General features: G+C 37.2%; 2 protein-coding genes across 5 annotated transcripts in view; both read right to left on the bottom strand.

Moving 5' to 3' along the window:
* The window catches only part of osbpl6 (oxysterol binding protein-like 6), a 43,550-nt gene extending 31,428 nt beyond the window's left edge, over window positions 1-12,122 (bottom strand). For all 4 annotated transcript variants that reach the window (XM_046845325.1, XM_046845327.1, XM_046845328.1 and 1 more), the window contains exon 1: window positions 11,840-12,122. The gene's annotated coding sequence lies outside the window, so the exon portion shown is untranslated. The remainder of the gene's footprint in view (window positions 1-11,839) is intronic.
* A 1,611-nt stretch (window positions 12,123-13,733) lies between these two features.
* On the bottom strand, window positions 13,734-23,158 carry rbm45 (RNA binding motif protein 45). Its single transcript, XM_046845214.1, has 10 exons — window positions 22,654-23,158; window positions 22,023-22,145; window positions 21,018-21,144; window positions 20,788-20,907; window positions 17,959-18,135; window positions 16,665-16,794; window positions 16,454-16,550; window positions 15,970-16,133; window positions 14,795-15,009; window positions 13,734-14,063 (listed from the first exon to the last, which is right to left on the bottom strand). The coding sequence occupies exons 1-9, from the start codon at window positions 22,921-22,923 to the stop codon at window positions 14,817-14,819; spliced, it is 1,401 nt and encodes a 466-aa protein (XP_046701170.1). The 5' UTR covers window positions 22,924-23,158; the 3' UTR covers window positions 13,734-14,063; window positions 14,795-14,816.
* Window positions 23,159-24,611: the final 1,453 nt, after the last annotated feature.

The raw sequence follows: 24,611 nt of genomic DNA, 5'->3' as shown, positions 1-24,611 counted from the left end.
AATCACTGTAGCTCGGGCAGTCTCTATGGAAATGTTACAGATGGCAACAGTGCTTCGAGATCATCTGTTACTCATTGCACACACTAACAAACATGCTGATGGTAGTTGCCAGCAGCTACACTCAGTGTAAAGGAAACTGTAAATGAACAGTCTGGTCTATAAATGTGAATAAATTTTAAACTGACAAAAGGACGTGTGTAATGTAATGTGGAACTGTAATAGTGAAGTGTGTGAATGAAGGAGATGGTACTGTGTAGTGCATTGAGCCTCTGTATCTGTATTGATTAGGCATTCAGTGAAAAGCAAAACCCTGTCCAGTTTAATTACTCCCACAGGAGCTTTCACACACTAAGGGAAAAAAAGCTTACATTTCCTACATGCTCATTAAAAAGGGCCCAGCCAAAACCATTTCAAGGTTTTTCATCTTAGGGGATTTTCTCTCCTAATATTCTGAAAGGCTTCATAAGAAACAACTTTTAAATCATTTAGGCTGTCACCTTTTGTTGTTACTATGAAGATGGGCTCAATAAGAATAAAGAAGTTACTGATCTTCAGTGATATGAGAAGTGAATTGTTTATTCTGTGAGTTACTGTTACTCTTACTATTACATCTCAACCCTTCATAGCATTCTCATGCTAATTTTGAATTTGCAGTTGATGCAGTGAATGAGGTGTTAAGCGCAAAATACACACAAAATTAATTTTGAATTTGGTCATTTAACAGCAATGTGCACCTTTATATTCTTTATATTCCTGTATGTGGACTTTCTTCTTTAATTTAGAACACAGCTCAAGCCTACAATTTGTTTGCCACAAACCATTTATGTGTTAAGGTTCCTGAGCACCTACTGTACCATCTTGAGTTAAAATCTTGCCACAGCCTTTATTCCGTCCCCTGATGATTGCATCAGCTGGAATTTGGGTGAAAATGCAGTGGTAGATCTGGATATGGTCCGAGAAAAAGCAAGCGTTAGCCTGCTCCCTTTTCATAGTGATTTAGGTTTACATTTCCTTCATCATCATGGTTGACGTAGTTTTTACTTTGGAGTAATGGTCTGCGACATTACCTATAATGCCATTCGACTATTCACTGAAAGTGGTGCTAGTGGAAAGAAAGCAAGGTCTCTCACATCCTCCTCTGTACACTCTACTGAAGTATATTCAAGCTCCAATGTTCACAATAGTTGTATAACGATGAACTGGTTGCTTAACATATTGCATAAACTGACAAAATTGTGCTGTATACAATAGCTTTAACTGCATTTTGCCATCTTTGGCAACCGATTCAGAAAATTCTTGTTCTTTTGTTTAAAATAACTAACATTACAATCTAAAATCTAGACTTTTTGTTTAACTCATTTTTTATGCTTTCACACCACAAACCACAGAACAGCCCAGAAGTATCAGTGATTTCCACCTTGTATGCAGTGCTCTCTTTTACCGGCAATGCAAGTACAGCTCATGGCTTTAAAAAAAATTCTAGTTTGGTCTATTCTGACCAAAAATGTTTATTTTACTGCCTAGTTGTATTGTTTCAAGTGCCACCTTGTATATCAAGGTCCACAACAGAAATTCGGCAATGACTCATTTGTGAGGTCATAATAAACAAACAAATAACAATAGAAAAACATTAGTATCAGTTATTGTTTGGTAATGAAACTGGGCTGTTCTCAGTGAGTGTGTATTATGACCCTAACTACCGTATTTTTCGGACTATAAGCCGCTACTTTTTTCCTATGTTTTGAACCCCGCGGCTTAACCAACGAAGCAGCTAATTTATGGATTTTTCCTGGGTTTTTCCCGGTTTCACAAAAAACAAAAAACTGAACCCCATAACATTAGACCAATGAAATTTCCGAACGGAAACGAGGAAAAGGAGTCACAACATATTTCAACCGTTACACCGTGTAACAGACACTGTCTTTCGTTAAAGCCTGTGTAAAGTTCATTAGTTTCAGTGTACACTTATAGACTTATTTATGTTTAAAATAAAAATCTTTGTCAAATTCAGTGGGTGCGACTTATATATGTCCTTATTTATAGACCGGAAATTATGGTATACTATATTATTTACACATTTTAACTGCTTATATTATTACTACTTAAATTGTGTTTTGATCTCTTATGATTTTCTAATTGGAAATGTATCCCTGATCCAAACAACAATATAACCTTGCTAACCAACTACAAACAACATGCTTTTTGTGTCTGCACAGATAACCTGACTTGTAATCCACCTACTCATGTCCCAGGTAATCCCCAAACCTATTATGTACCTAAAAAATACCTATCAGGTTAGCTTTCACATACCAGTACATCCTTTAAATTGATTAGACTATTTTTTGGAAGCGTTTACATACATTGTGCTTTTCACCTGTGTTAATATCTGTGTTAATGAAGTTTGGGATGTATGACAGATTGACAGCTAGACATTAGCACATTCTTATTTTGCAGTGCCAAAAAAAAAAAAAAAAAAAAGCATTTTAGGCATAAGGGCATTCGTGCCTGGCTTGCTAAATACATTCTCACGAAATAACCGTTTCTCACAACACTCTGTTTAACGCCTCAACAATTTCTCGCTAAAACCACTGAGCATTTTTTTGTGCATTCAAGGCTGTGAACTACTGATTGTAACATTGGGATTTTGAACCTTGGTACTCTGTGATCAATAGAGAATCGTCTTGGTCACTCAAGTGAATGAATTTAAATAACAATATGAAAGAAATCAAAGGCATAAAAATGGTTAAAATGAGAACATGCAGACACCATTATTGGCACACTTCAAGATGTGTCTGGTTCTTCTCAGAGGAGGAGAAGCAGGTGAGTGTTTTCTTGGCAGATCACAAGACTGGGCAATAAATCATGATGGCATCTGTTCTTTTCAATGACTGTATATGTGCATATTTACTATGTCTATATTTATTTTATTTTTGTACTTGAATCTCAGTTCTGCCTGTACATTTGTACCTTGATTATTCTCACAGTGTTCCCTGATGACTTTCTGTGTGCACTACTTGGGGTGTGTGGGTGTTTTCAGAGCTGTCACTGCTGAGAATAACAACCGGCTCAGAGCTCATTAGCCATGTCCAGACAAAAGCACTTCTGCCTGTCACTTTACCTTCACACAGTAATTATTATGTGATCAATTAAACCAGACAGACTTTTAACTTTTACAAATGCATTTTATTTGATGCTCTGAAGAAAACACCTGTTCTATAGACGACTGCAATGAACCCACATATGCAACGCCTTATTTCCTCGATTGTTTTTTCTGTAAAGAAGATGCTGTTGGTGCTCCTGTATGTTCTCCCCTGACTTACTTGCTGGGTGCCGGCTCAATGCTGTGAGAAATTGTGGGATACCTTAAATAATATATGCATGTGTGTGTGTTTGTGATGATCTGGCCTCAAGGTTTGTCTGCCCAAGCATGCTTAGTGAGCAGGTTTCCTCTGGGTAAACCCAGAACAGATGTATCCTGTTGTCAAAATGTGTGTCAGCCTGAATCAGCAGGTTCTTTTAAGGCTGCAAAATGATCCTAATTTTGTATTTAGAGAAAGAGTTTTTAATTCTGGGACAATTGGACACAAAAGATCATAACCACACAGTGAACCATAATCAATGCTCATGGATTTGACAAATTCAGTGGCACCAATGCTCTGATCAGCAAATGGGTGGCAAGCCTGAGTGCAAAATATAATATGATGAATGACTTACAAAAGGGTTTAATAAAACAGGATTGTTTGGTGACCAGGACTGGGAAAATTTCTTATCAGTACATGCTGTTTCACTGTAACTAAGCCCAGGACAATAGAATCAATACTATTTTCCTCCTCCTAAAGCATCCACACACATACACACATGAGATTGCAATAGATATAGTACATCAGATTTGATATATACAGAGAGGAGAAAACGATTATTTTTCTCTTGTCTGAATTTAGATTTCAAGAGAGAGTAAGGTTACCCGCCCCCCACAAACTATAAAATAATTCTATGCCATACATCTCAGTAGCATTGAATGTTAACTAGTCATTTTAGTTGTCACTATTATTACTGTGGAGGGTATTTATGGTGTCATGCTTACACAGTTAGACTAATCTCTCTGCTGAATTTTTATAAATGCAGTTCCATCTATTAATTACCTTTTTTTTGGTGAAGCAGCGCTGCTCACTGTTGTGCTGGTTGGGCTGATTGGATGTTTTCTCTCTGCGTGTGCCACCATTCTTTGAGCCTCTGTCCCTTTCAGCTTATAACAATTTAATAAGATGTTGGCAATTTGGTCTGTAATGATTATGAAGCGTTATCATATCCTATCACTTGATACGAGGCTTTCAGAGATTTAATACGTCTGCTTAACAATCAACACATTGAACAGACTGCAAAATAATGCGGGCAATTCGTCATAAATAATTATGCTCATAATACATCAGGCTCACACTCCCTCTTTGGTAACTTCCGCTTTAATTTCGAATCAGGAAAGAAGGTCAAAAAAAAAAAAAAACACATTTCCCCAAGCAAGCTGTTTTTTTTTTTGTTGTGTTTTTTTTTTTTTTTTTTTTTTTACAAGTTAGTACATTAGCATACTTACTGGAGTTAATAACATGCATGCAAGCACACACACACACACACACACACACACACACACACACACACACACGCACATGCACACAGTTTGATAGTCACTGCACAACTAGCTAACAGCTGTATGTGATATACAGTGCCCTGTGCTTTAGACATGTATCTCTTGAGGTTGACACTAGCAGGTTTTTTTAGGGTTGGATTAATTTCTAAACTCGTGCATAACAATGACCTTGTCTCCAACGCAAAAAGGCTTAACTAAGAACAGGGGAACTGTGACTCAGTGCGTGAATTTTTAGAATAGTTTCAGGTCATTTATGTGCATTTTTTCAGCTCAAATATACACACGCACTGACAATGTAACCAGGTTTGTGTCATGCGATTTGTTTAAATACTTTACTCTGGGTACATAAAAAATATCTATCATTACAGACGAAATATTAAAAGCTGCCATCATGTTCATTTCACTGCTTAATGATGCACAATGGACAACTGGAGTTCCCTTTCACTGGAACTAATAGCTACATTAAAACAGAAACAATAACCCTTTCCCATGACTCAGCAAAATCTATATTGCTTTCATCAAGGCCTTTGGAGTAACAGGAAAATCCTCTCCTTGCCTACTCATAGCTCCTGTTCACAGGAAGCCAGATCCTACCTCTTCACATCAAAGGTCACTGCTGACACCTACACTGCTCTAAGCAGTAAATGCACAAAAACACACAAAAAAGTATCTTTCTGCACCAGTTCACATCCGGACGGTAAAACTAATTTATCTTTTTTCTTCAGCCATAAGCTGTGTAAAGTAAATCCACTAATGCTCTGTATTGGTCTGAAGTTAGAAATTAGCTGATTGTAGAAATAGAGCTGGGTGTTTGTCCTTTTAACTGCTTTAACCATATTCATAAAAAATAGACAGACTGGTGTAGTATATCTAAACGAGCCTTTGAAAAGAAAAATCAACAAAACTTCATTGTCTATACATCTTAACAGGTTAAAGCATTGCATATAAATATAACAGAAACTCGACACGGAATTATTCTTTAGATTTGTCTAAATATCATTCAAATTACACCTAAATGTTTTGGACTGTTGCCCCTACACTTAAATGTAGAGCTTATGGTCTTTGCCATTCTTTACATATATAGACACCACTTTCTCATGGTTTGAGTACATTTTAAAATGTTCCTTTGCTTATATGGAAGCTGTTTTTTTTTTTTGTTTTAATAGAACAACACTTTTTTTGTAATAAAAACGATTTTAAACATCAATGCTTTGATACTGCGTCCCGTGTAGTTAGAAGAAAATCTTTCAGGCATTTGGGAACTGGGAAAACATATATAATATTGTTATACAGTTATAAGTTCTCCCACTAAGGGATAAAGATGAAGTCTATTGTACTTGAACAAGTGCAAGTGAAACAGCGGTTGAGGCAAGTGAGATGTGTAGCTATACTCTGTCACAAGTGACTATGGCCATAATCATTTACATGTGCGTTTGCCTACAAGACTACAAAAACTCAGAGCTGTTCTTGCTGCTACTTCTGTTGGTCAGATAGTTGCTTTTCTGATACTGCCACTTACAATATCATCAAAACTTACATAGCACCAACTATAAGGTATAACATTGCTGTGTACTTTAATTTTGCCAAGTTGTAATTTAAACCTTTTCTCATGTACCTTTCTTTAATCTTTTTAATTGGGTATCAAGTGGCTTCACTCTACCTGTAAAATAGGTTAATTTAAAAAAATGAAAATAACATGGATTTTCATACCATGTCTACAAGAGAATTCATAAAGGACAAGTTATTAAATATAATACAAGGGCAATACAATGATTGGCCATCTAGCTGCTGTCTTGCAAAATTCACTGCTAACAGTACTTCAAAAGGAGGCATGGGATAATCCAACATGAAATTGGCAGTATAGCCCTGTCCTTGACCTTGGACAAAAACAGATTTAGCTAAAATATTTTACAAATAAACATTCTAGAAACTCAGTGAAATTCCGTATGCTTGTGCCACACTGGTTAAAGTATTTTAGAGCTTTCTTAAACAACAGTTTAAGACAAGAGTTTACACATAATCGTGTAATTGTAATTGTAAAATAATTCTAAAAACATCCAGCGGGTGACAGTTTTGTGGGTAAAAATGCCTGATTGCCTTTCTTATACAAATGAGCAGTTGAGGCATAAAGGCCTTATTGAAGAGCATGTTGGCAGTGATGGTATGTGAACACACAAACTTCTGATTAGTAGCCTTTCCTACATTTCTTCAGACAGTTCATTAAATATATAAAAAATTTGGGGACACTTGACTATGAGATTCATTAAGTGCTTTATAAACATCCCATTCCACATATAGTCCCCATTTGCTTTTCCTATAACCTCAGTTCTTTTGGCAAGATGTTCTACTAGATCCTGAAGTGTGCTTGTGGAGATTTTTGCTCATTCAACCACAATGCCAGGGGTAAAGTCGCATACTGGTGTAGGTTTAGGAGGCCTGGGATGCGGTCAGCATTACAATATATCCTAAAGGTGTTTAATGGGGTTGAGGTCGGAGCTCAGTAGCAGGTCACTCAAGCTCTTCCACTCCAACCCATGTAAAGTATATCTTTATTAGGCTTGTTTAAAAATATGCTTATCATGCTGGAACAGTTTTGGGTATCCTAGTTGAATCTAAAAGCATCCTACATGATTGGGTGCCTGCAACTTTGTGGTCTCAAGCCACATATGGCTGGAAAAGTTGATACATTTGTCCTTATAATAAATATGTGGTGAGAACTGACAGCTCAGATGAAAATGCAATGCATTCTTATATTCGTTGCATAAGACATGTCATTTACCACCTGCTTATAAAATGTCTCATTAGGATTAACTGATTTGTTGTTTATAGACTACAGACTACTGTCAAGTTTTTGACCGAAAAAAAAAAAAATTTAAAACAAACAAAAAATTCCAAAACAAAAAACTTAGTACTTACTTACTCTACTTAGATGCTTTGTCTAAAAAAGAAAGCAAAATCTTTAAAATTCGATAAATGAATATAGACAGTAATAAGCATTTTATACACTGTACTAATACAATGACAAACAAAAAAAGAGACTTTTATGTCATTTTATTGTGCCAGATATTGCATGCCAATCAGTACTTCACTATTTATTTTTCAGACAACTTTTTACTTTCACTCATTACATTTTTTACATATCTGTACTTTCTACTTCTTACATTTTCAAACCAGACCCATTACTTTAGTTTTAATCTATTTGGTGACAATCAATATTTTTTCTTCAACAGCTCCGTTTTCAGCCCATCATCGTATTTCTTGTCATTTCGCAGCTTTTTCAACCTACAATTGGTGAATCATTTCCTAGCCATCACACCCCACAGACGTAAACTAGCCAACAAAGCTAACAACTAACACGGCAAAATGCAGCAAGAAGTCTGGGGTTAACGTGGATGAGACAGAGGGATTCAGGGATATAAACATGGCTGAGAACAGAGACATTCCTGATCACCTGATCATCATCATCTTTTCTCTGCTTGTGTTCTCTATGGTGGATGTGCAGCCTGAATGCATTCATTATGTAACAACATTTGAAATTCTTTTATATTAATATATTAATATGATGTGAGGTCCAGTTACCAGTGTGACATTAAAACAGGTAATAATAATGGCTACTTTTTACTTGAGTACATGTCAGAGCCCAAACTTCTTTACTTTAACTTGAGTGAAATAGTGTAGTCAGTACTTCAACTTTAAAAACAGGAGTATCTGTACTTCTACTTGAGTGAGGGGTGTGTTATTTTGCTTTCAAGTTTTTACAGTACAAAATAGTTCGCTTATGTCATACTTCACTTTAGACTGACTGAAAAATAGGCTAAAGCTGTTACAGATCTAAGTGAATGCCTAACAAACCTCTACAACTATTGTAATTAAATAATAAATACAGGGGTGACCAAGTGTGAGAAACTATGTGCAATGGAAGAAATTAGCATCATTTATACAATACATTTTATATAGAAAATTGATGAAATTTCCATAATTTCTGAAAAAAGATGTTAATTTTATATTCATGCTCCTGAGTGTGTATACATTTACACATAAGAAGTCTGACTAATGTAGACCTTGACTGAATTGTATGAACTAAGAATATAGAATTATTGGTATAATTGAAAAAGGGAACGATAAAGAAAGAAATATACCACAGACATTTAAATTAAGACAAATAAAACATGTAATATGCAACATCACTATTCCTACAGATGATTGACTGGTTTGTCTTATAAATCAGCCCTTTTGCCATTGCATTCGCTTTTAACGCTATACAAAATTTTAAAGCCTGAGAAACATGATTTAAAAACAGATTGGTGATTGGTGAGTTTCATTGTATGATGTGCTCAGTTTTCATGTCACACTATTTTCTCTTCACCTTATTTAATTCACACCTAATTGCTAAATTTCTTCAATGGCATACGAGTGATTTTAAAATCATGCCTTTTCCTCCAGAGTTTAGAAGTCATTTTGTGCTCCCTAATGAGTGTGCACATGACCTTTTATAGAGTACTGTGGGTGTCACTAACTGCAATTGAGCTGCGTCATGGCCAATGTTTCCAGTTCACGAGTGACTGTCGTAAGCACAGAGAATATTAGTGTTTACAAAACTTTAGTAAATCTACTATAAATTCTTCATTCGGTTTGGTTTATTCAAATATTTACACACAGGATTGATAATAAGGATCACTGCCTGTGTGTACGTACAAATTATATATACAGAGGAATTAAGGACAGGGTTTTACTTCATAATGCTGAACCACTGCAACACCAGCTGAACGATACCACATGATTATAGATCATGTATGTAGTGCCATTTTTAAGGCAACATTCGAAATGGATGCTCTGTCCAGAGCAATTTATTTTACAGGTAAGAATATTCCAACAAGCAGCTTTGATTTATTACATTGAAAGACAAACAGTAGGGAAATTTAATTTGGTGAGCAGGAGAAAACATTAGTGTGTAAAAGTCATTATGTTTAGATTTTTCTCCAAAGCAAGGTTCTGCTTTTTTGGTATACCCATGTGACTGGCAAAATTCAACAAATTCTCAATAATGACTCTTATAACATTTTGTATCATTCAGGTCATCCATGTCTCTAGATTTTAGTGTGAACGTATTTATAAATAAAAACTCCAAAGATTAGTCTCTGTAAAACAAAAGCCATGCTTGCGGTGTCAGATCACGTGGAGTATGAAAAAACTGGCGAACAATCATTAGCATTAGCTTAAATTTGTATTACCAAAGTATTAGCTTGATAATAATGAGTGACTTCATGAATAGCAACGTTTCAACCTTGTGTTTAGAAGTGATGTTTTGTGTAAGTTTGTTGCTTAGTGTAGAAATTCTTGATTTAAAGCGCATTGTAACGGCCGCCTCACAGTGCTGGAAAAAGGTCCTGATTGGCTCAATTGAAAAAAAAGGAAGTGACTAAGAGCAATAAGCAGCTTATACACCCAGGCAAATGAGTCAGGGATTTCATAATGACCCTGAACTACCACAGCCTGCTGCCTTCCAAAAGATTTTCACAACAAAAGGATTGTTCACAAATCTATACATAACGAAAGGGTGCTATTTGTACATTAAGAGAGCAGTCCCACTGGACACACAGTGTTCCAGGAAATACTCGAGGTCAAAAAATACAGAAAAAAAAATCTATGTACACGTGTACAACACACAGAAGGGCACACTGAGAATTTACACAAAACTCTTTGTTGTGTAAATCAAAATAGGTTTTGCTGACTCAGTCCACCTGCGATATGATTAGAAGGCAAAGTGTGTCCATGGTGACAGCAATAGTGTCCTTACTACTGCATAATTAAAGGAGACTCTGACTGTCACACACATTTGTCTGGTTGAGTTTACAACTCTAGTGCAACTCTAGAACTGAAGATCATCCCTGCACCTGGTGTAATGTGGAGGACAAAATGTTTTTTAATAAGAAACCATTTTCATGGACATAATGAGCTTAGCTTCAAATACGTCCGCTAAGTATTTAATACAGGTTTAACACAGTAGCCAGTGCCAAGGAGGAATCGGCAAGGCGTCTGAAAAGTCTCAAAATCAACGAGAGGACAATATTTTTATTTACAACATATGCTCTACATGTTTACCCATAAGCTCTACCCACTTTCTCAGCCAACATGATATGTTTATTGCAGATTTTTCTCAACATATTCCCATTGCTAAGTCTTACATTACAACACAGTGAAGGACATTGCTCTCTTCGCATATCCCGGTTTGCTAGGGGTCACAGCGCGTTGGTTTGTGATTTCTTAAACACCCTCCAGTTTGTTATTTAATACAATTTAAGTATACCGATTCCTGAAATAGGTCAGATTGGGACATGACATATTTTTTTAGAAGTCAGCAAACAGAGTTAAATTTGACATTACTATTTCAGTAAATCTGTAGATGAGGAAGCTTTTTTTTGTACTTAAACAATGCCATTATTGGCTTGTCATATGACATGATGTATTGGAAAACACACAAGATAGAAGGTTTTCCATTTCCTGTCAACTTTCTCACGATTTTAGGTCAAGGCTGAAAAAGCAGAGGCCTAAAAAATCCTGTATATTTGAAGTGCAGTGTTACAGGAAGCTGGGAGTCTATATTAAGTTCACGCTGCAATGTCACTGCTTGACCTTGGTGCCTTAAAAAGGTAAGATGTCCACTTATATAGATAATAAGATCTAATTGTATAGATGTGTATAATTCATTGAGGTTCTCATGACAGGTAGTGTGTGTCTGTAGCCCATCTGGGCACCTGAATGAAACTGATTGTAGGTAACTATCAGATTTAAACATGCCACTACACTGGAGTAATCAAGTACCAGTAAACCGCAGGTACACAGAGATTAGATGAGCAGATGGGCAGGTATCAGGATGCAGGACACTCATTAATGTCCTCCTCTGATGCTAACCGGTGCAGGGCAAAGCCATCAGAAAACCCTACAAATTTCTGATCACTAATGTAAATCGATAGTACTGATTAAGTAATGTTGTATAAGGAACAACATGTTTTCAGTAATGTACCATAACGTCCCAAATGCCATTAGTACATTTATTTTAATTCTAATGGTTTTAAAATGAACGCCAATACACTATATATAACGCAATAGCAAAAATTGGGAATGGTTTGCAAGAGAGAAAACATCTAGAAAAAAAAAAGAATGGTGTAAAGCATGTGTAAAGAGCTGCCTACTAACCGTTAGCTGAATTGACCATCTTCTTGGCGCATGAACCCGATGCGGCCAGTTCCGGATGCTGTAATCACGAAGACTCGGTGTTTTTTTTTTCAACAAATATCACTGCTTTCTTGACGATCTCCTCTGGGCTGCATTGTTATTTTGCATGGATCTCCGCCATCAATCGCCTGGTTAAAAGTCAGCAAAGTGCTGTGTACCAGTGAATTTGAACGCACCGGAGACAGATGCTCCTACACGCTCCTCCCTGCAGTAAAGAAGATGACTTCAGAGGCCGAGCTTCAACTAAGAGCTGGGCTGGACTGCTTTGTTTTCTTCCCATCCGTATTCTGAAATATCCCGCCCCTAACCCTAGGATTGGCTCATTTTTAATTCAGAGTTACACCTACGACCGCTCATTTATAACCAACCAATCCGAGCGCAGCTCGCTTTGCAATGGCCAATCAGAGCACAGCAAGCGGAATTCGAAGGACCGCTGGAATGCACAGCTGGTTATGCGCAAAAGACGGAGCGGCTCACGACTGCGCAAAACAAGATGTCAGCTCTGGAAACTTGTAGAAGGGGAAAAAAGGTGGGCTGCAGGTCATGCATCATAACCTAACATCCTTCAAACATAGTTTTTTTTATTTAATAAAACTGCACACGAAATGGTTTTGGAAAAGTTTTGTGTTGTCATTTTTATCCCCATATATTATATCATTAACATCATGATTTTTCTTTGTGTAGAAGTGTATTAAAGTGAATTTCACTGTTGCTTCCCCCTCCAATAAACATTTCAGTGTAGCAAAGAAAAACAACAAATTGTGGCAAAGAAGCTCTCAAATTACAATCTCCAACTATTTGCTGTTGAGACCATTAAAATCTTAATATATGACTTTTTTTTTATTTGGCCCATAGTTTGTGCTCAGATGTGTACACACACAGTTCAAACCTTGCAGTATCTTTATTTCCACTGCATTATTCTCCTCATGTTTGGATTTGTATTTATTTATAAATTCAGGAATACAAATGTACTCAAATTAAATCAGCACTCAAGTACATTTACAGGTAAACCATTTCATCATTCTTGTGCAAGTTTATTACAGACAAGCAGAATCCTATGTTCACATTTACTCTGCTAGTCATAGGGTGATTACTCTCACCCGTCTAAAATAAAAAATAATAATGAGCTTTAATATATCAGATGACATTAGATTTACTAACTCATCATGGTTAATTCAGGAGGTGTTGGTTGGCATATTCAGGGCTCTGCCTCATTACAGCTGCACAAACATCCATCTATCAAGCATCACATGACAGCTTTAATGATGCTCAGGGTAAAATATCTGCCACCTGGTGGAGTGCAACAGGTCCTACTGTGTATTCAATATTAAGCACTACACTACACCAGCTGCTATACTACTGATTACATGAGCTGTTCATTTCTGTAATATCGGAGGCCTAACATCATTAACATTCATACATTAGTGCACAGATCAGAAACAAGTTTCATCTCGAGTCAGTTATATCTGTTTCAGACTGACTCAGAGTGCAAATTCAATGTGCAGATTGTGGTCACAAATGTTTTGAAATGTTGAAATCTTGTAAAAGAGATTTCAAAACTAGGCCATGTGGTACTTTAAAAATAAAACATGTTCATTCATGTTAGATTTTTGGGGCACCTCTGATCCAGAACAATCACTAAGCAATTACAAATTAGTAACACACATCCAGCCATATAAATAACAAAAAAATATAGATTATGCATCACTTTACCCCTTTAAGCAAACTGAGATGATCCAATTCTGTTCTATCACTCCAGTATCTTTGCCATGTTATGGATTAACATTGGTCACACATTTCATTATTAAGGAAATATCAAAGAAAAAAAAACAAACAAACAACAAAAAAACAACAGTTTGGGTGAATTCTTTTATTAGTAGCAAGACCATTTACATAAAGCAGAAACCCGCATACAGAAATGAATTGTCTGGTGTCTGTGTATGTTCTGTCAATTTAAGCCTCGTCTTCACAGTCTTTAGACTTTTACACCGTTTAAAGGTGTTTTATTAAAATGACATAAAAGGGAAAAGAACACATTATTAACAGAAGACGTTGCGTTCATCCTCATAGCCTCACAACAGGATCACAAAATATGTACAGTAGTCACTGTCCGTAGCTATGAGGTCGTGTAATCGTAAAAATCCGTCCAGTCATGTCGAGGTCAATGCGTCATGTCACTTAATCTCTGTAGGAACAAAGACAGTATAACCAGTTACACAAGAACACCCTGCTGTGAGACCTGCTTCCTGTGTGTGTGTGTGTGTGTGTGTGTGTGTGTGTGTGTGTGTGAATGAATATAGACATGCACTTGTGTTTGTCACGCTTCATCCATCAGGCAGAATTGTGCCTTAAAGGCTTGTAAAGGTGAGTGTATGTCATTATGACAATGGTCCTTGAATTTAAAGGTGAAATCCTTGTGAAGAAACAAGCAAAAATGTTTTAAAAGGATTATCATCTATCTCCAGCATAATTAAAATTTAGAAAATTTAATCTTACATTGAGCAAATATGTCAGAAGATAAAAATCATTAGCACAAAACAGGTAATCTGCTTATCTGACCTGCAATAGATAAATAGGTTTTTCTTTTTTCCTGGTCTCCAAAAGAATAAAGGCATTAGTTAGAGAGCATGTTCCTTAATTACAAGCACAAACAATGTACAACTCAAAATTTAAATTCATACCCAAATAGTTAACGATGAGCCATTATAATTAAGCTAAATAATTATTTAAATCGTGTACACGAGTCTTCTTTTGCATGGCTTTGATAAAAGGATGACAGTGTTAATGTGTTGGTGTGAGAGTAACTAGATCTTATTCGTGTAACTCAATACTGATCGACACCTGATGAGGTTCCTCAGTTAGCCGAATAATTAGATGGGGCTAAATGGTGATGCCTTACCAGGAGTTGTGACTTACCTTAACCAGTCTGGGGGATGCATCAGTAAGTTCTCTGCCTCTTGTGAGACTCCTCTTTAGGTGGATCAGCGAGCATGACCTTCATTTTCACACCGTTGACCACTTTGCCATGAAGTGCTGCCATGGCGTCATTCGCGTGCTTTCGATCTGCGTACTTAATGTAGCCGACGTTCCGGCCTGGCACCAGATACACCTCCACTAGAGAGCCGAAACGACTGCAGCAAGAAAAGAGAAACCTACATGTTTATTTACAGTAAATGGGAGGCAAAATGATCGTCTAATAAAGAGTCATACTGAACTAAGACTCAATTTGACTCATCATTTGCAAGACTGAGGTTATTAAATAGGTGTACCTAAGCAGCACATACAAAGATACTGTCCATAAAATCAGCAACAAACCATATATCTCACTGCAATGCCTTCATCCAACATAATGACAGACAGCTATAGACACCAATCAGAATCTTTAAGGGCTCAAAAGCGGAAGGAAATCTTGATGTAATTAATGAATTAAAGGTTCCCTCAATATATGCAGATATTATCTGCTGATTATGCTAGAACTCTATACTCAACATGCCTTAAATTTAAGTCCAAAAGCACACATTTACAGAAAATACAAATTTTCTTGCACTTTTTTCATACAAAGTGGCCTTCTTTGGTCACAGAAATAAAAGCATCTTCCAAGGTGCATCATCACAACATCACCCTGAGCATGTCCATTACAGTTTTTCATGTTCTAAATGTGCTGCATCTCAAAGATCTTACTTATCTGTGATGTTGTGAATTGAGGTTCTGGATAATGTCTGTGCAAGAACGTTTTGCATTACGGTAAAACCCAATGCACTAGGTTCCACCTCATTGTCAGTCCACACTAATGAATCATTGTGATTTGCAATTTTTGTTTCACAGTTTTACAATTTTGGGTTTTTCTTTCATTTCTCTCCAACACTTAACCATTGCATCTGAGCAATATAACAATTAAAACATAGGCTGGGATGCTCATATGAGCTTTTTTAAATTGTACATTAATGGACAGAGAGAGTATTAAAAAGGCTGCTTGTAAGAGCAGGTTTTTTTTTTTTAACCAAGTAATATAATACTAGTGTACTTGAGGAACATGTGGGACATGAACATTAGTGGTTTTTTATAATAAGTAAACAGCCTTTTGCACTCACCAAAACACATCTTCCAGTATGTCCACTGGCAGTGGTGTTGGGTTAAAGATGACAAAAAGCCTCTCTTTGACCACACTGTCAGAAGAAGCTAGCTTCTTGTGAGAGGGGAGAACAACATCTGTTTGAACACGAGGCTTCTGGGGCATTGACGGCGTTGCATAACCCTGCAGACAAATTTCATTTAGCTTTAGAGGTCATTACAGAATACAGCCATATAAAGAAAAGCCAGTTTATACCTAATTTTGTGCCTAAAATGCTCTCTAAACTAAAATATATTGAACAGAGCACTGAAAATGCTATTTTTTATTGTGAATGTACTGTCTCATAATAAGCTGCCTGCTGCTGCAGTTCCTAATTTGGCTTTTGAAATTACTTACTTAATCAAACTTAAGTTTGATTACAGAGATATTGCAATGACACAATTATACTGGCTGATCCATCAAGCATAACTTCTCCAAGTGAGGTATTTAAGAGTGTTGCATACTGCAGAGGTCTTCATTAGTTGAGCTCCAGAGGGGCCGTTCCACACCATAGACATCATCTGGGCTGCAACCAATTGCATGGCCATTTTCCCCACAGGGCTGTTGAGAAAGAAAAAAAACAGCAGGAGAAAAGTGCTTATAGATGTGGAGATTTTTCTTACATGAGAGGAATAATAAACGTTAAAATAATAAAATCTCAAAGCTGGCCTCTACCTGGTCCTGTCCTCTCCATCATCAATGAAAGTCACAGAAAGTCTGTTTCCAGGTGGATACTCAAAGCCATTCAGTTTTTCTCTAGCATACACTGCTGAACCCAGATTACTGTACCGAATCATGGCCTGGCCTGTGGACAATGAGGAGTATTAGAATTCCCCCAAAACAATATTACAAAATAAAGTAAAATCTGTGAGGAATCACTGCCAACTACAGTACCGTAATTTCCGGACAATTAAGCGCACCCAAATATAAGCCGCACCCACTGAATTTTACAAAGATTTTTATTTTGAACATAAATAAGCCGCACCTGTCTATAAGTGTCTACATTGAAACTAATGAACTTTACACAGGCTTTAACGAAAGACAGTGTCTGTTACACGGCTTGTATCTAAACAGTAGCCTACCAAGAAAGTCATAGTTTACTATCTTCCTCCTTCCTTTCACAACTATTTCTCTCGGGAGTTTATCTTTTGGTATCGTTGTGCGTTTAAAAATCACCATCGGTGAAGCTTTTCTCCGATGCCGTGCAGCTCAGAACACAGGTGAAGTGCGCTTTTTCATGCCCGGTTGTTTTCAGCGTGACGAATGATTCGCATTTCCTGTTGACAGTCCGAGTGAGCGGCAGGTCAAACGTCAGAGGAACCTCATCCATATTTATGATATGGTGCGGCCCGATTCAGTGGGAGCGCATCTGATTTAATATAAAGAGTTTCATTGGTTCACCTGAACCCGTTCGGCAATTTCATTGGTCTAATGTTATGGGGCTCAGTTTTTTGGCTTAAAGCATGTGAAACCGGGAAAAACCCAGGAAAAATCCATCTATTAGTCGCTTCGTTGTTTAAGCCGCGGGGTTTAAAGCGTGGGGAAAAAGTAGCGGCTTATAGTCCAGAATATACGGTAATTACTGTTTGAAAACAGTACACAGTTCTCTGGACTGTGAATATGGAACAAGGTTCTTGAATCAGATACGCATACAACAAAAATACCTTTAATCTGTAGCCTCAAATCACTTCACTTTTTTCAACATTTGCCAAAAGTACTAAATGCAGGGCTGTCAACATTTTTTAATGCACTTTTAATAAGGTCTTTTAAAATTGACTTTAATAACATACATTTCTGTCATATTTCAGACTGCCATTAAGTAATTAACCAAAGACACATTTAAACACGTCTTTTCAAGGCTGCCAATAATTCTGAAGCTGACAGTAAATTAAAAACTGCTCGACTACATCCCAAGGCAGAGCATTTACATTTTATATTGATGACAATTAATGCTATAGTTCTACATCACCTTTACTGAAACCATATTGATCTCGTTGCATTTCACAGTATTCCATTCCTGGGATCAGATCAAAGAGGCTATAAATCTGCTCCTGTACAACTGGCATACGTGATGACACCATCAGGCACCTAGTTATCATTTCAGAGTTCCATCCTTCCCCGGCGGTGTAACTACTAGACTCTGCACCTGCGAGACAACATACACCCTTTAGTACTAAATATATACAATACTTTGCTGAAACATTTACAATAAAATGTCTTAGTTCTGTAATACTGTATCTCAGCACTGTATGAACATCCCTTGTCCAATCAAATAAGCGGACAGGAACTAATTGGTGTGTGTGTGTGTATATATATATATATATATATATATATATATATATATATATATATATATATATACATATATACATATATATATACACACACACACACACACACACACACACACACACACACACACACACAGTGGAACCCGGTTATGTCGATGTCCTAGGGGGTTGCCAAAAAGCATCGAGGTAACCGATGACCGAGATAAACGAAAATCAAAATGGCGGCAATATATTAACGTGCTTGAAATTTCTTTATGTACATGATGTGCGTTGATAAATGAGAATGTGCATGCGTGTTTTTGAAGGGTTTTTACACAACAGCGTTGCGCGATTTGTTTGATGAAGGCATGCTATAAAAATACATACAGTACATGTTTATCTGTCAGAATCCACCTGCCACGCCCCTTCGCCCCTTCGCGTGTCAGGTGATTTCTCGGCCGCTTTCTCTGAAGCTCCGCTTCAATCGCGCACATATGGTGCTCGTTTATCATCATCACCAGCTCCTATTTAAAGTTCCACACTCTCACTGTCCGTTATTGTTGGTATATGTTGGTTCACGGCGGTCGTTGTTATCGCTCATGCGTATCCCGGTACGTGTCTTCCCACCGGCACTCTCTCAACGGCTGCTCTTTTCTTCCCAAAGCGCACCGCGGATTCCCCCCCGATCCTGCCGGTGTTCATTCTATGCTTTTGCTGCTCATCCCACGTTCCGCGCCGCCAAGCGCGGCTTTCGCCTCCCGTTCATCGCATAACATTTAACAACAAAAGGCATATGTGCACTAACTAACAGCAGAGATTCACCAGTATACAACACCTGTAGCATCTGTAAGGCTTGATTTTTCCGCCACTTCTGCGAGTTCTTCTGCGGCTGCACCGAGATAACCAAGCAAATTTTTCCCCCCTTGTGCTCGAGATATTAGGGTTTGGCGACATAAAAAAACGACATAACCAACATAACCGATAAAAAATGCTTAGAAAAAGCGAGAATTTGGCGGTTCCACTTCAAAAACGTCGACCTAATAGGGTTGTCCAGGTAACCGAGGGCGAGATAACCGGGTTCCACTGTGTGTGTGTGTGTGTGTGTGTGTGTGTGTGTGTGTGTGTGTGTGTGTGTGTGTGTGTGTGTATATATATAGAGTGTATAACAGCACTGTTGCATCCTCAATACTGTGTCAGGAGTTTTTTTTTTTTATACTAGCACAGCTGTGACAGTAGTGATAGCTGCAAAGCAAATCACAGGTTTATTAATGCACTAAAATACATTATCTTTTTTACGAATCAAGTTTAACCATTTTTTTTTAAGAAACATTTTAAAGGTTGTTGTAAACGCTTTCAGTAAAAGAAATAACCTGTAAAACAGTCAAAGGTAAAGTTACACAGAAACATTTCACACAGGTTCCACAACAGTTCCACAAATGTTGCTATTAACAACTTCTGGAAGTGTATGGGGACTAAAACATGAGATGGCTATTCAGAGAAAATCAAATTCAGGTTGGCAACACCACACTAATGTGCCACTTATTATTTTCTACATTTTCTGTAAAAAATATTATATCCTAGACTAGGGGTGGCCAACCAGTCAGTAAAAAAAATGTGGCTCTCGGTCTCTGTGTTACCGCAAAGAGCCACATCATACACATGGGCACACATGAACATCACCCATCCCTTCCTCTTACACACACGCACACGCACACGCACACACACACACACACACGCACACACACGCACCTCTGCTCAGCCAGATTTATTGTAAATGTCACACACCAACATAATGACAGAAATTGACTCCTACAGTTCTAAGACCACAGGACAGTCATTTTCAACAATGAACATTGTGTGCATGTCTTTCACACACAAACTCTCAGTTTAACCAAGTCCACAAAGAAAAATATAATAATTTACAATAGCGTTTTTCTTTTACTATGCATGTTACTTAGTGGGACTTTTGGCATTCCTTGCCTTGAACAATCCCCTTCAAATCTGCCTCGTATTCCGTTGTTGCCACTCGAAGCAATTCTTTCACATGGGTGTCAGTCAGAACAGATCGATGCTTTGATTTCATGTGTTTCACGGTATAAAACACAGACTTTGTTTGTGTTTTTTTTTTTAATGTGCGTGTTCACTTCGTTTGAGTTCAATACGGTATTTTGGTCAAATGCGCATGTCTGTGAGATGAAGTTTCCCAGTAGGGGCAAGATCATGTAAGTCTTAAAAATACCGTATTGAACTCAAGTGAAGCGAACACACACATTAAAAAAAACACAAACACAAACTTCGATATGAACGCAAGAGCCGCATGAAACCAGGCAAAGAGCCGCATGCGGCTCGAGAGCCGCGGGTTGGCCACCCATGATCTAGACTTTCTTAAAAAAAAGGCATACAAGTGTTTGTTTTAATGCAAAGCCTTTTCTATGAGAGACAGAAAATGCATAAGTTGGCTCTATTACCTATCTAGTCATCTTGAAACTTGTAACTCCCCAGTTATAAATAGTAGAAAAAGTACATACCAAATGGGTAGACACTTAAGCCTGGCTCATTTCCTGCATGATCTGATCTTTGGTTGCTGAAATAGTCATTGTCAACTGATGCGTTTTTCGTCCTTGGTTCAGCGAGGATGGCTCTGAATGCTAATCAGACAAACAGATAATATTAAACAAAAATGCCTTATACATTTCTCATGTTCAGATTTCTCAAATCACATTAACATGCAATGAAAGAGCAGAAACATGCCACTTACTTTTGTCACAGTTCTCTATAGCTTTGGCAGCCTGAGAGGGTTTGTGGTATCGAACGTAGCCCAAACCCTTACTCTCTCCTGTAGATTTATTTTTTATGATGATCGCATACTCAATATCACCATAGGTCTGTCATTAGTGAACAAGAGAAACAATAATTAGTAGAATTAGCGACAACATGAAAGGTTTGCTGAGATTCAGCAAAATGACTACTTAACCTGTATATATTACAAGTTATGTAGTGCCATCAAGCTTTTAATACCCTTTCAGCAAGGGTATCTCATGAACTATCAGGTATATTAACAGATCACAAGTATACATTTATAGTAGTTTTTAGTAACAGTACAGTAGCTCTGATTAGGATTATAATAGTTAGAAAAAATGAATTAAACATTTATTAAGAAATACTGTTTCTCAGAGATCAGTTAGAAGACAATAATATCTAAACAACCGGTGGAATCAACCAAATTCTGATCAGTCAAATTGGTTATTTATGTTTAGAGCACCTGATTCATCTCAATAGTGAAATATGTATTGAACAATAAACTGACTTATTTTTATTAGTTTAATCTGACCAATGGAAAAACATAAAACAAATGGAATGATCATTAACATCTCACAGGCGTGGCGTTTGAAATTTCAATATGACTTGGTGACAAATTGTGGCCTTTCTTCTGTATGCATAAAGGGATGTTACTACTTTAAATGAATAATACGGTAAAAGCTTTTTAGACATTTTTATGTAATTTAATAGTACAAACTCTGTTTTGAAACGTTACTCCAAACTTTCGAGCCACTCGCGGCTTTTCGCAAACTATCAGATTTTCCGCGAGTTACTTTTAGTCTGGTTCCAAATGAAAAGTCTCGAGTATCGAGGATCCACTGTACTGTATTTTTATCCTCTGGAACACTAATAAAATTTGATTGTTTTGGAGTTTCCGAAGTGTAATCTGTCAAACTGTGTAAAAGTTTTTTACATCATCATCATGATGATGATCCAGTTATACCTTGAATGTCTCTTTCAAGTCATCTTCAGTAAATGTTTTGGGGATCATTACAAAGATTCTGGTCAGTTCCTCATCCTCTACGTCTCTGTGGCTACCAGAAGATCTGGACTGGGCGATAAACACCTGGAGAAGGAAAACAAGGCTGATGAGAACAATTTAATTCGGTTTTATTTGCGTAGCCCTTTTAAAAATGGGCATTGTCTCAAAGCAGCGATGAAGACATTATACAATTTGAATGTACATGTTACTGCCTATTATCTTATCTCTAATTAGCAGGTCAGTGGCAAGACTCCATGAGATGGTATGATAAAGAAACCTTGAGAGGAACCAGACTCAAAAGGGAACCAAATCCTCACCAGGGTGGCATGTCCATTTATTATAGTTTTATCGTTGTTGAGAAATAATGACGGGTCCTTTAATGCAGAATTGTAGCAGACTTTATATTATTTCCAGACTAAATCCATACTCATAACTCAGAAACTTCACGTATCTTTATGCTTTTAGAATCTGCGTGTGGATGCAAAGCTACATCAACAAACTATTCACGTTCCAATGAATAAGACTTACTAAACCAACAAAATGCTATAACACATTGAATTTTAAAAAATCAATCAAGGTAAAGAGTAAGCACCTTAATAGGTTTGGTTCCTTCAGCCACGCATTTTCCGTGCATTTCCTCCATGGCGTTACAGGCCTGGGAGGATTTAGCAAATTTCACAAAAGAGACTCCTTTCGACTCTTTCGTCTGTTTGTCCTTCACCACCCAGATGTCCTGGATTTCACCGAAAGGACAGAAACGCTCCCGGATAATGTCCTCGGTGATGGACTTACTGGTGACCAGAAACAGGCGGCTATTCGGGGGATCATCGAGATAAGACGATGGCCTGTTATATTCCTCCATTTTTACCGAACTGATTAGCTGCGAACCCTGCTAGCAAACTTACAGAGAGCCTGGCAGGAATTTTTATTTGTTTCTTTAACTCAACAAAATAGAAATAAATCACCTCAAACCGGAAAGCAAATATATATAAACATATATATATTTTTTACCGGACTATTTGATGTTTAATCTACTCGGCAACCGGAAAAGAACTAAGAAAACCCATGTTACACAGTTTCTTTCCTCAAATATCAACACTTCAAAATAAAGGTCTTCCTACTTAAACAAGCAATGATGGTTCTCAATTAAGGAAAAAAAAAAAAAGTATATATATATATATATATATATATATATATATATCTCTTCTTCTTCTTCTTCTTCTTTCAGCTGCACAAATTAAGCGTTGCCACATTGGATCATCCATAACTATATTACTCTGTCCATTTGCCTCTTTCAAAACAATCACCTGCATGTCGTCCCTCACCACATCCATAAACCTTCTCCTTGGCCTTCCGCTTTTCCTCCTTCCTGGGGATTTAATTCTCAGGATTTTTCTACAAATATACCCCACCGATAAACCCTCCTCTGCACCTGACCAAGCCAAGTTCTCAATCATGCTTCTTTTACCTTGTCTCCAAAACATCCTACCTGCGCAATCCTTCTAATAAACTCATTCTTAGTCCTTTACGTCCTTGCCACTTGAAATGAACACTGCAGCATCTTCAGCTCTTCCACCTCCAGCTTTGCCTCCTGTCTTTTTGTCAATGCCATTGTCTCTAAACCATATAAAATAGCAGATCTCACCACAGTCCTATAAACATTCCCTTCCACTCTTGCAGATACCCTTCTATCAAATGTAATTACTAAATTAGATAGCTACATGAAGTGCAAATAATGTGGACATTGAGCATAAGTAAGATATATGTAACCCACTACACACTACATTTAATCACTTTAGTGAGCTTATACACTGTGCCCTATATATTGGACATTTTACAAGTAACAGGGAAAGAAAGACTGAAGGGATAAAGTTATCACAAATCACAATAAAAGATAAAAAAGACTAGGAGAGCAGAAATATGAAGGACATACCATAAGATGAAACTTACTCATCAGCAATGAGAATCAGAAGGCTAAATTGGAACTGGAAAAGAAATGAAGAAATTCTGGGAGCAAACTTGAAGGCAAACCTCTACCAAACTAAAGGAAAGGCCCAAGTGTTAAGAAAAAATGATCTGCTCATGTTCGGAAACATACAATCTCAAGTGTCAGATACAGTGTCGTTGCTTTAACATGTGTAGCTGCTTCTGGGATAGGCTCACTAATCTTTATGAGTAAAGGAATTCATGATGGTAGCAGCAGAATGTGCAGAGAAGCATTCTGTCTAAATAGTTACAGAGAAATGGATCAGGTCTAATTGGAAGGAAAGACAGTATGTTTTAGACTGGCCAAGTCTGCATTTAACATTCTGAACAGGAGACTGAACAAAGAAACCCCCAAAACAAACAATGACTAAAAGCTATGGTAAAATTCTGGAAAATCATTGAAAAATCATTGTTAATTAATGTCAGTGGGTTACTAGCTTGATGCAGTCATTGCAAACCAGTGGCAAACTTTTTTTATATGCTATTTACTTTAAGATAATCTGTTTCTGTATTTTTTTTATACCTAAAACATGCAGTCCCTGATATATCCACCCATTCGTTTAT

Source organism: Silurus meridionalis, chromosome 3 (assembly GCF_014805685.1).
Source record: "Silurus meridionalis isolate SWU-2019-XX chromosome 3, ASM1480568v1, whole genome shotgun sequence".
NCBI classification, from domain to species: Eukaryota; Metazoa; Chordata; class Actinopteri; order Siluriformes; family Siluridae; genus Silurus; species Silurus meridionalis.
The sequence above is the reverse complement of the archived record's forward strand: the minus strand, read 5'-3'. Positions and strand labels throughout refer to the sequence as shown.

What these genes read in the sequence shown, in the direction of transcription:
- rbm45 (XM_046845214.1), bottom strand. Translation starts at nt 22,923, where the DNA reads ATGGAGGAATATAACAGGCCATCGTCTTATCTCGATGATCCCCCGAAT. An exon ending in AAGGAACCAAACCTATTAAG is followed by an intron (nt 22,146 to 22,653) that starts GTGCTTACTCTT and finishes TTCCTTCTCCAG; the next exon opens with GTGTTTATCGCCCAGTCCAG. An exon ending in CTTAAGTGTCTACCCATTTG is followed by an intron (nt 18,136 to 20,787) that starts GTATGTACTTTT and finishes GTTGTCTCGCAG; the next exon opens with GTGCAGAGTCTAGTAGTTAC.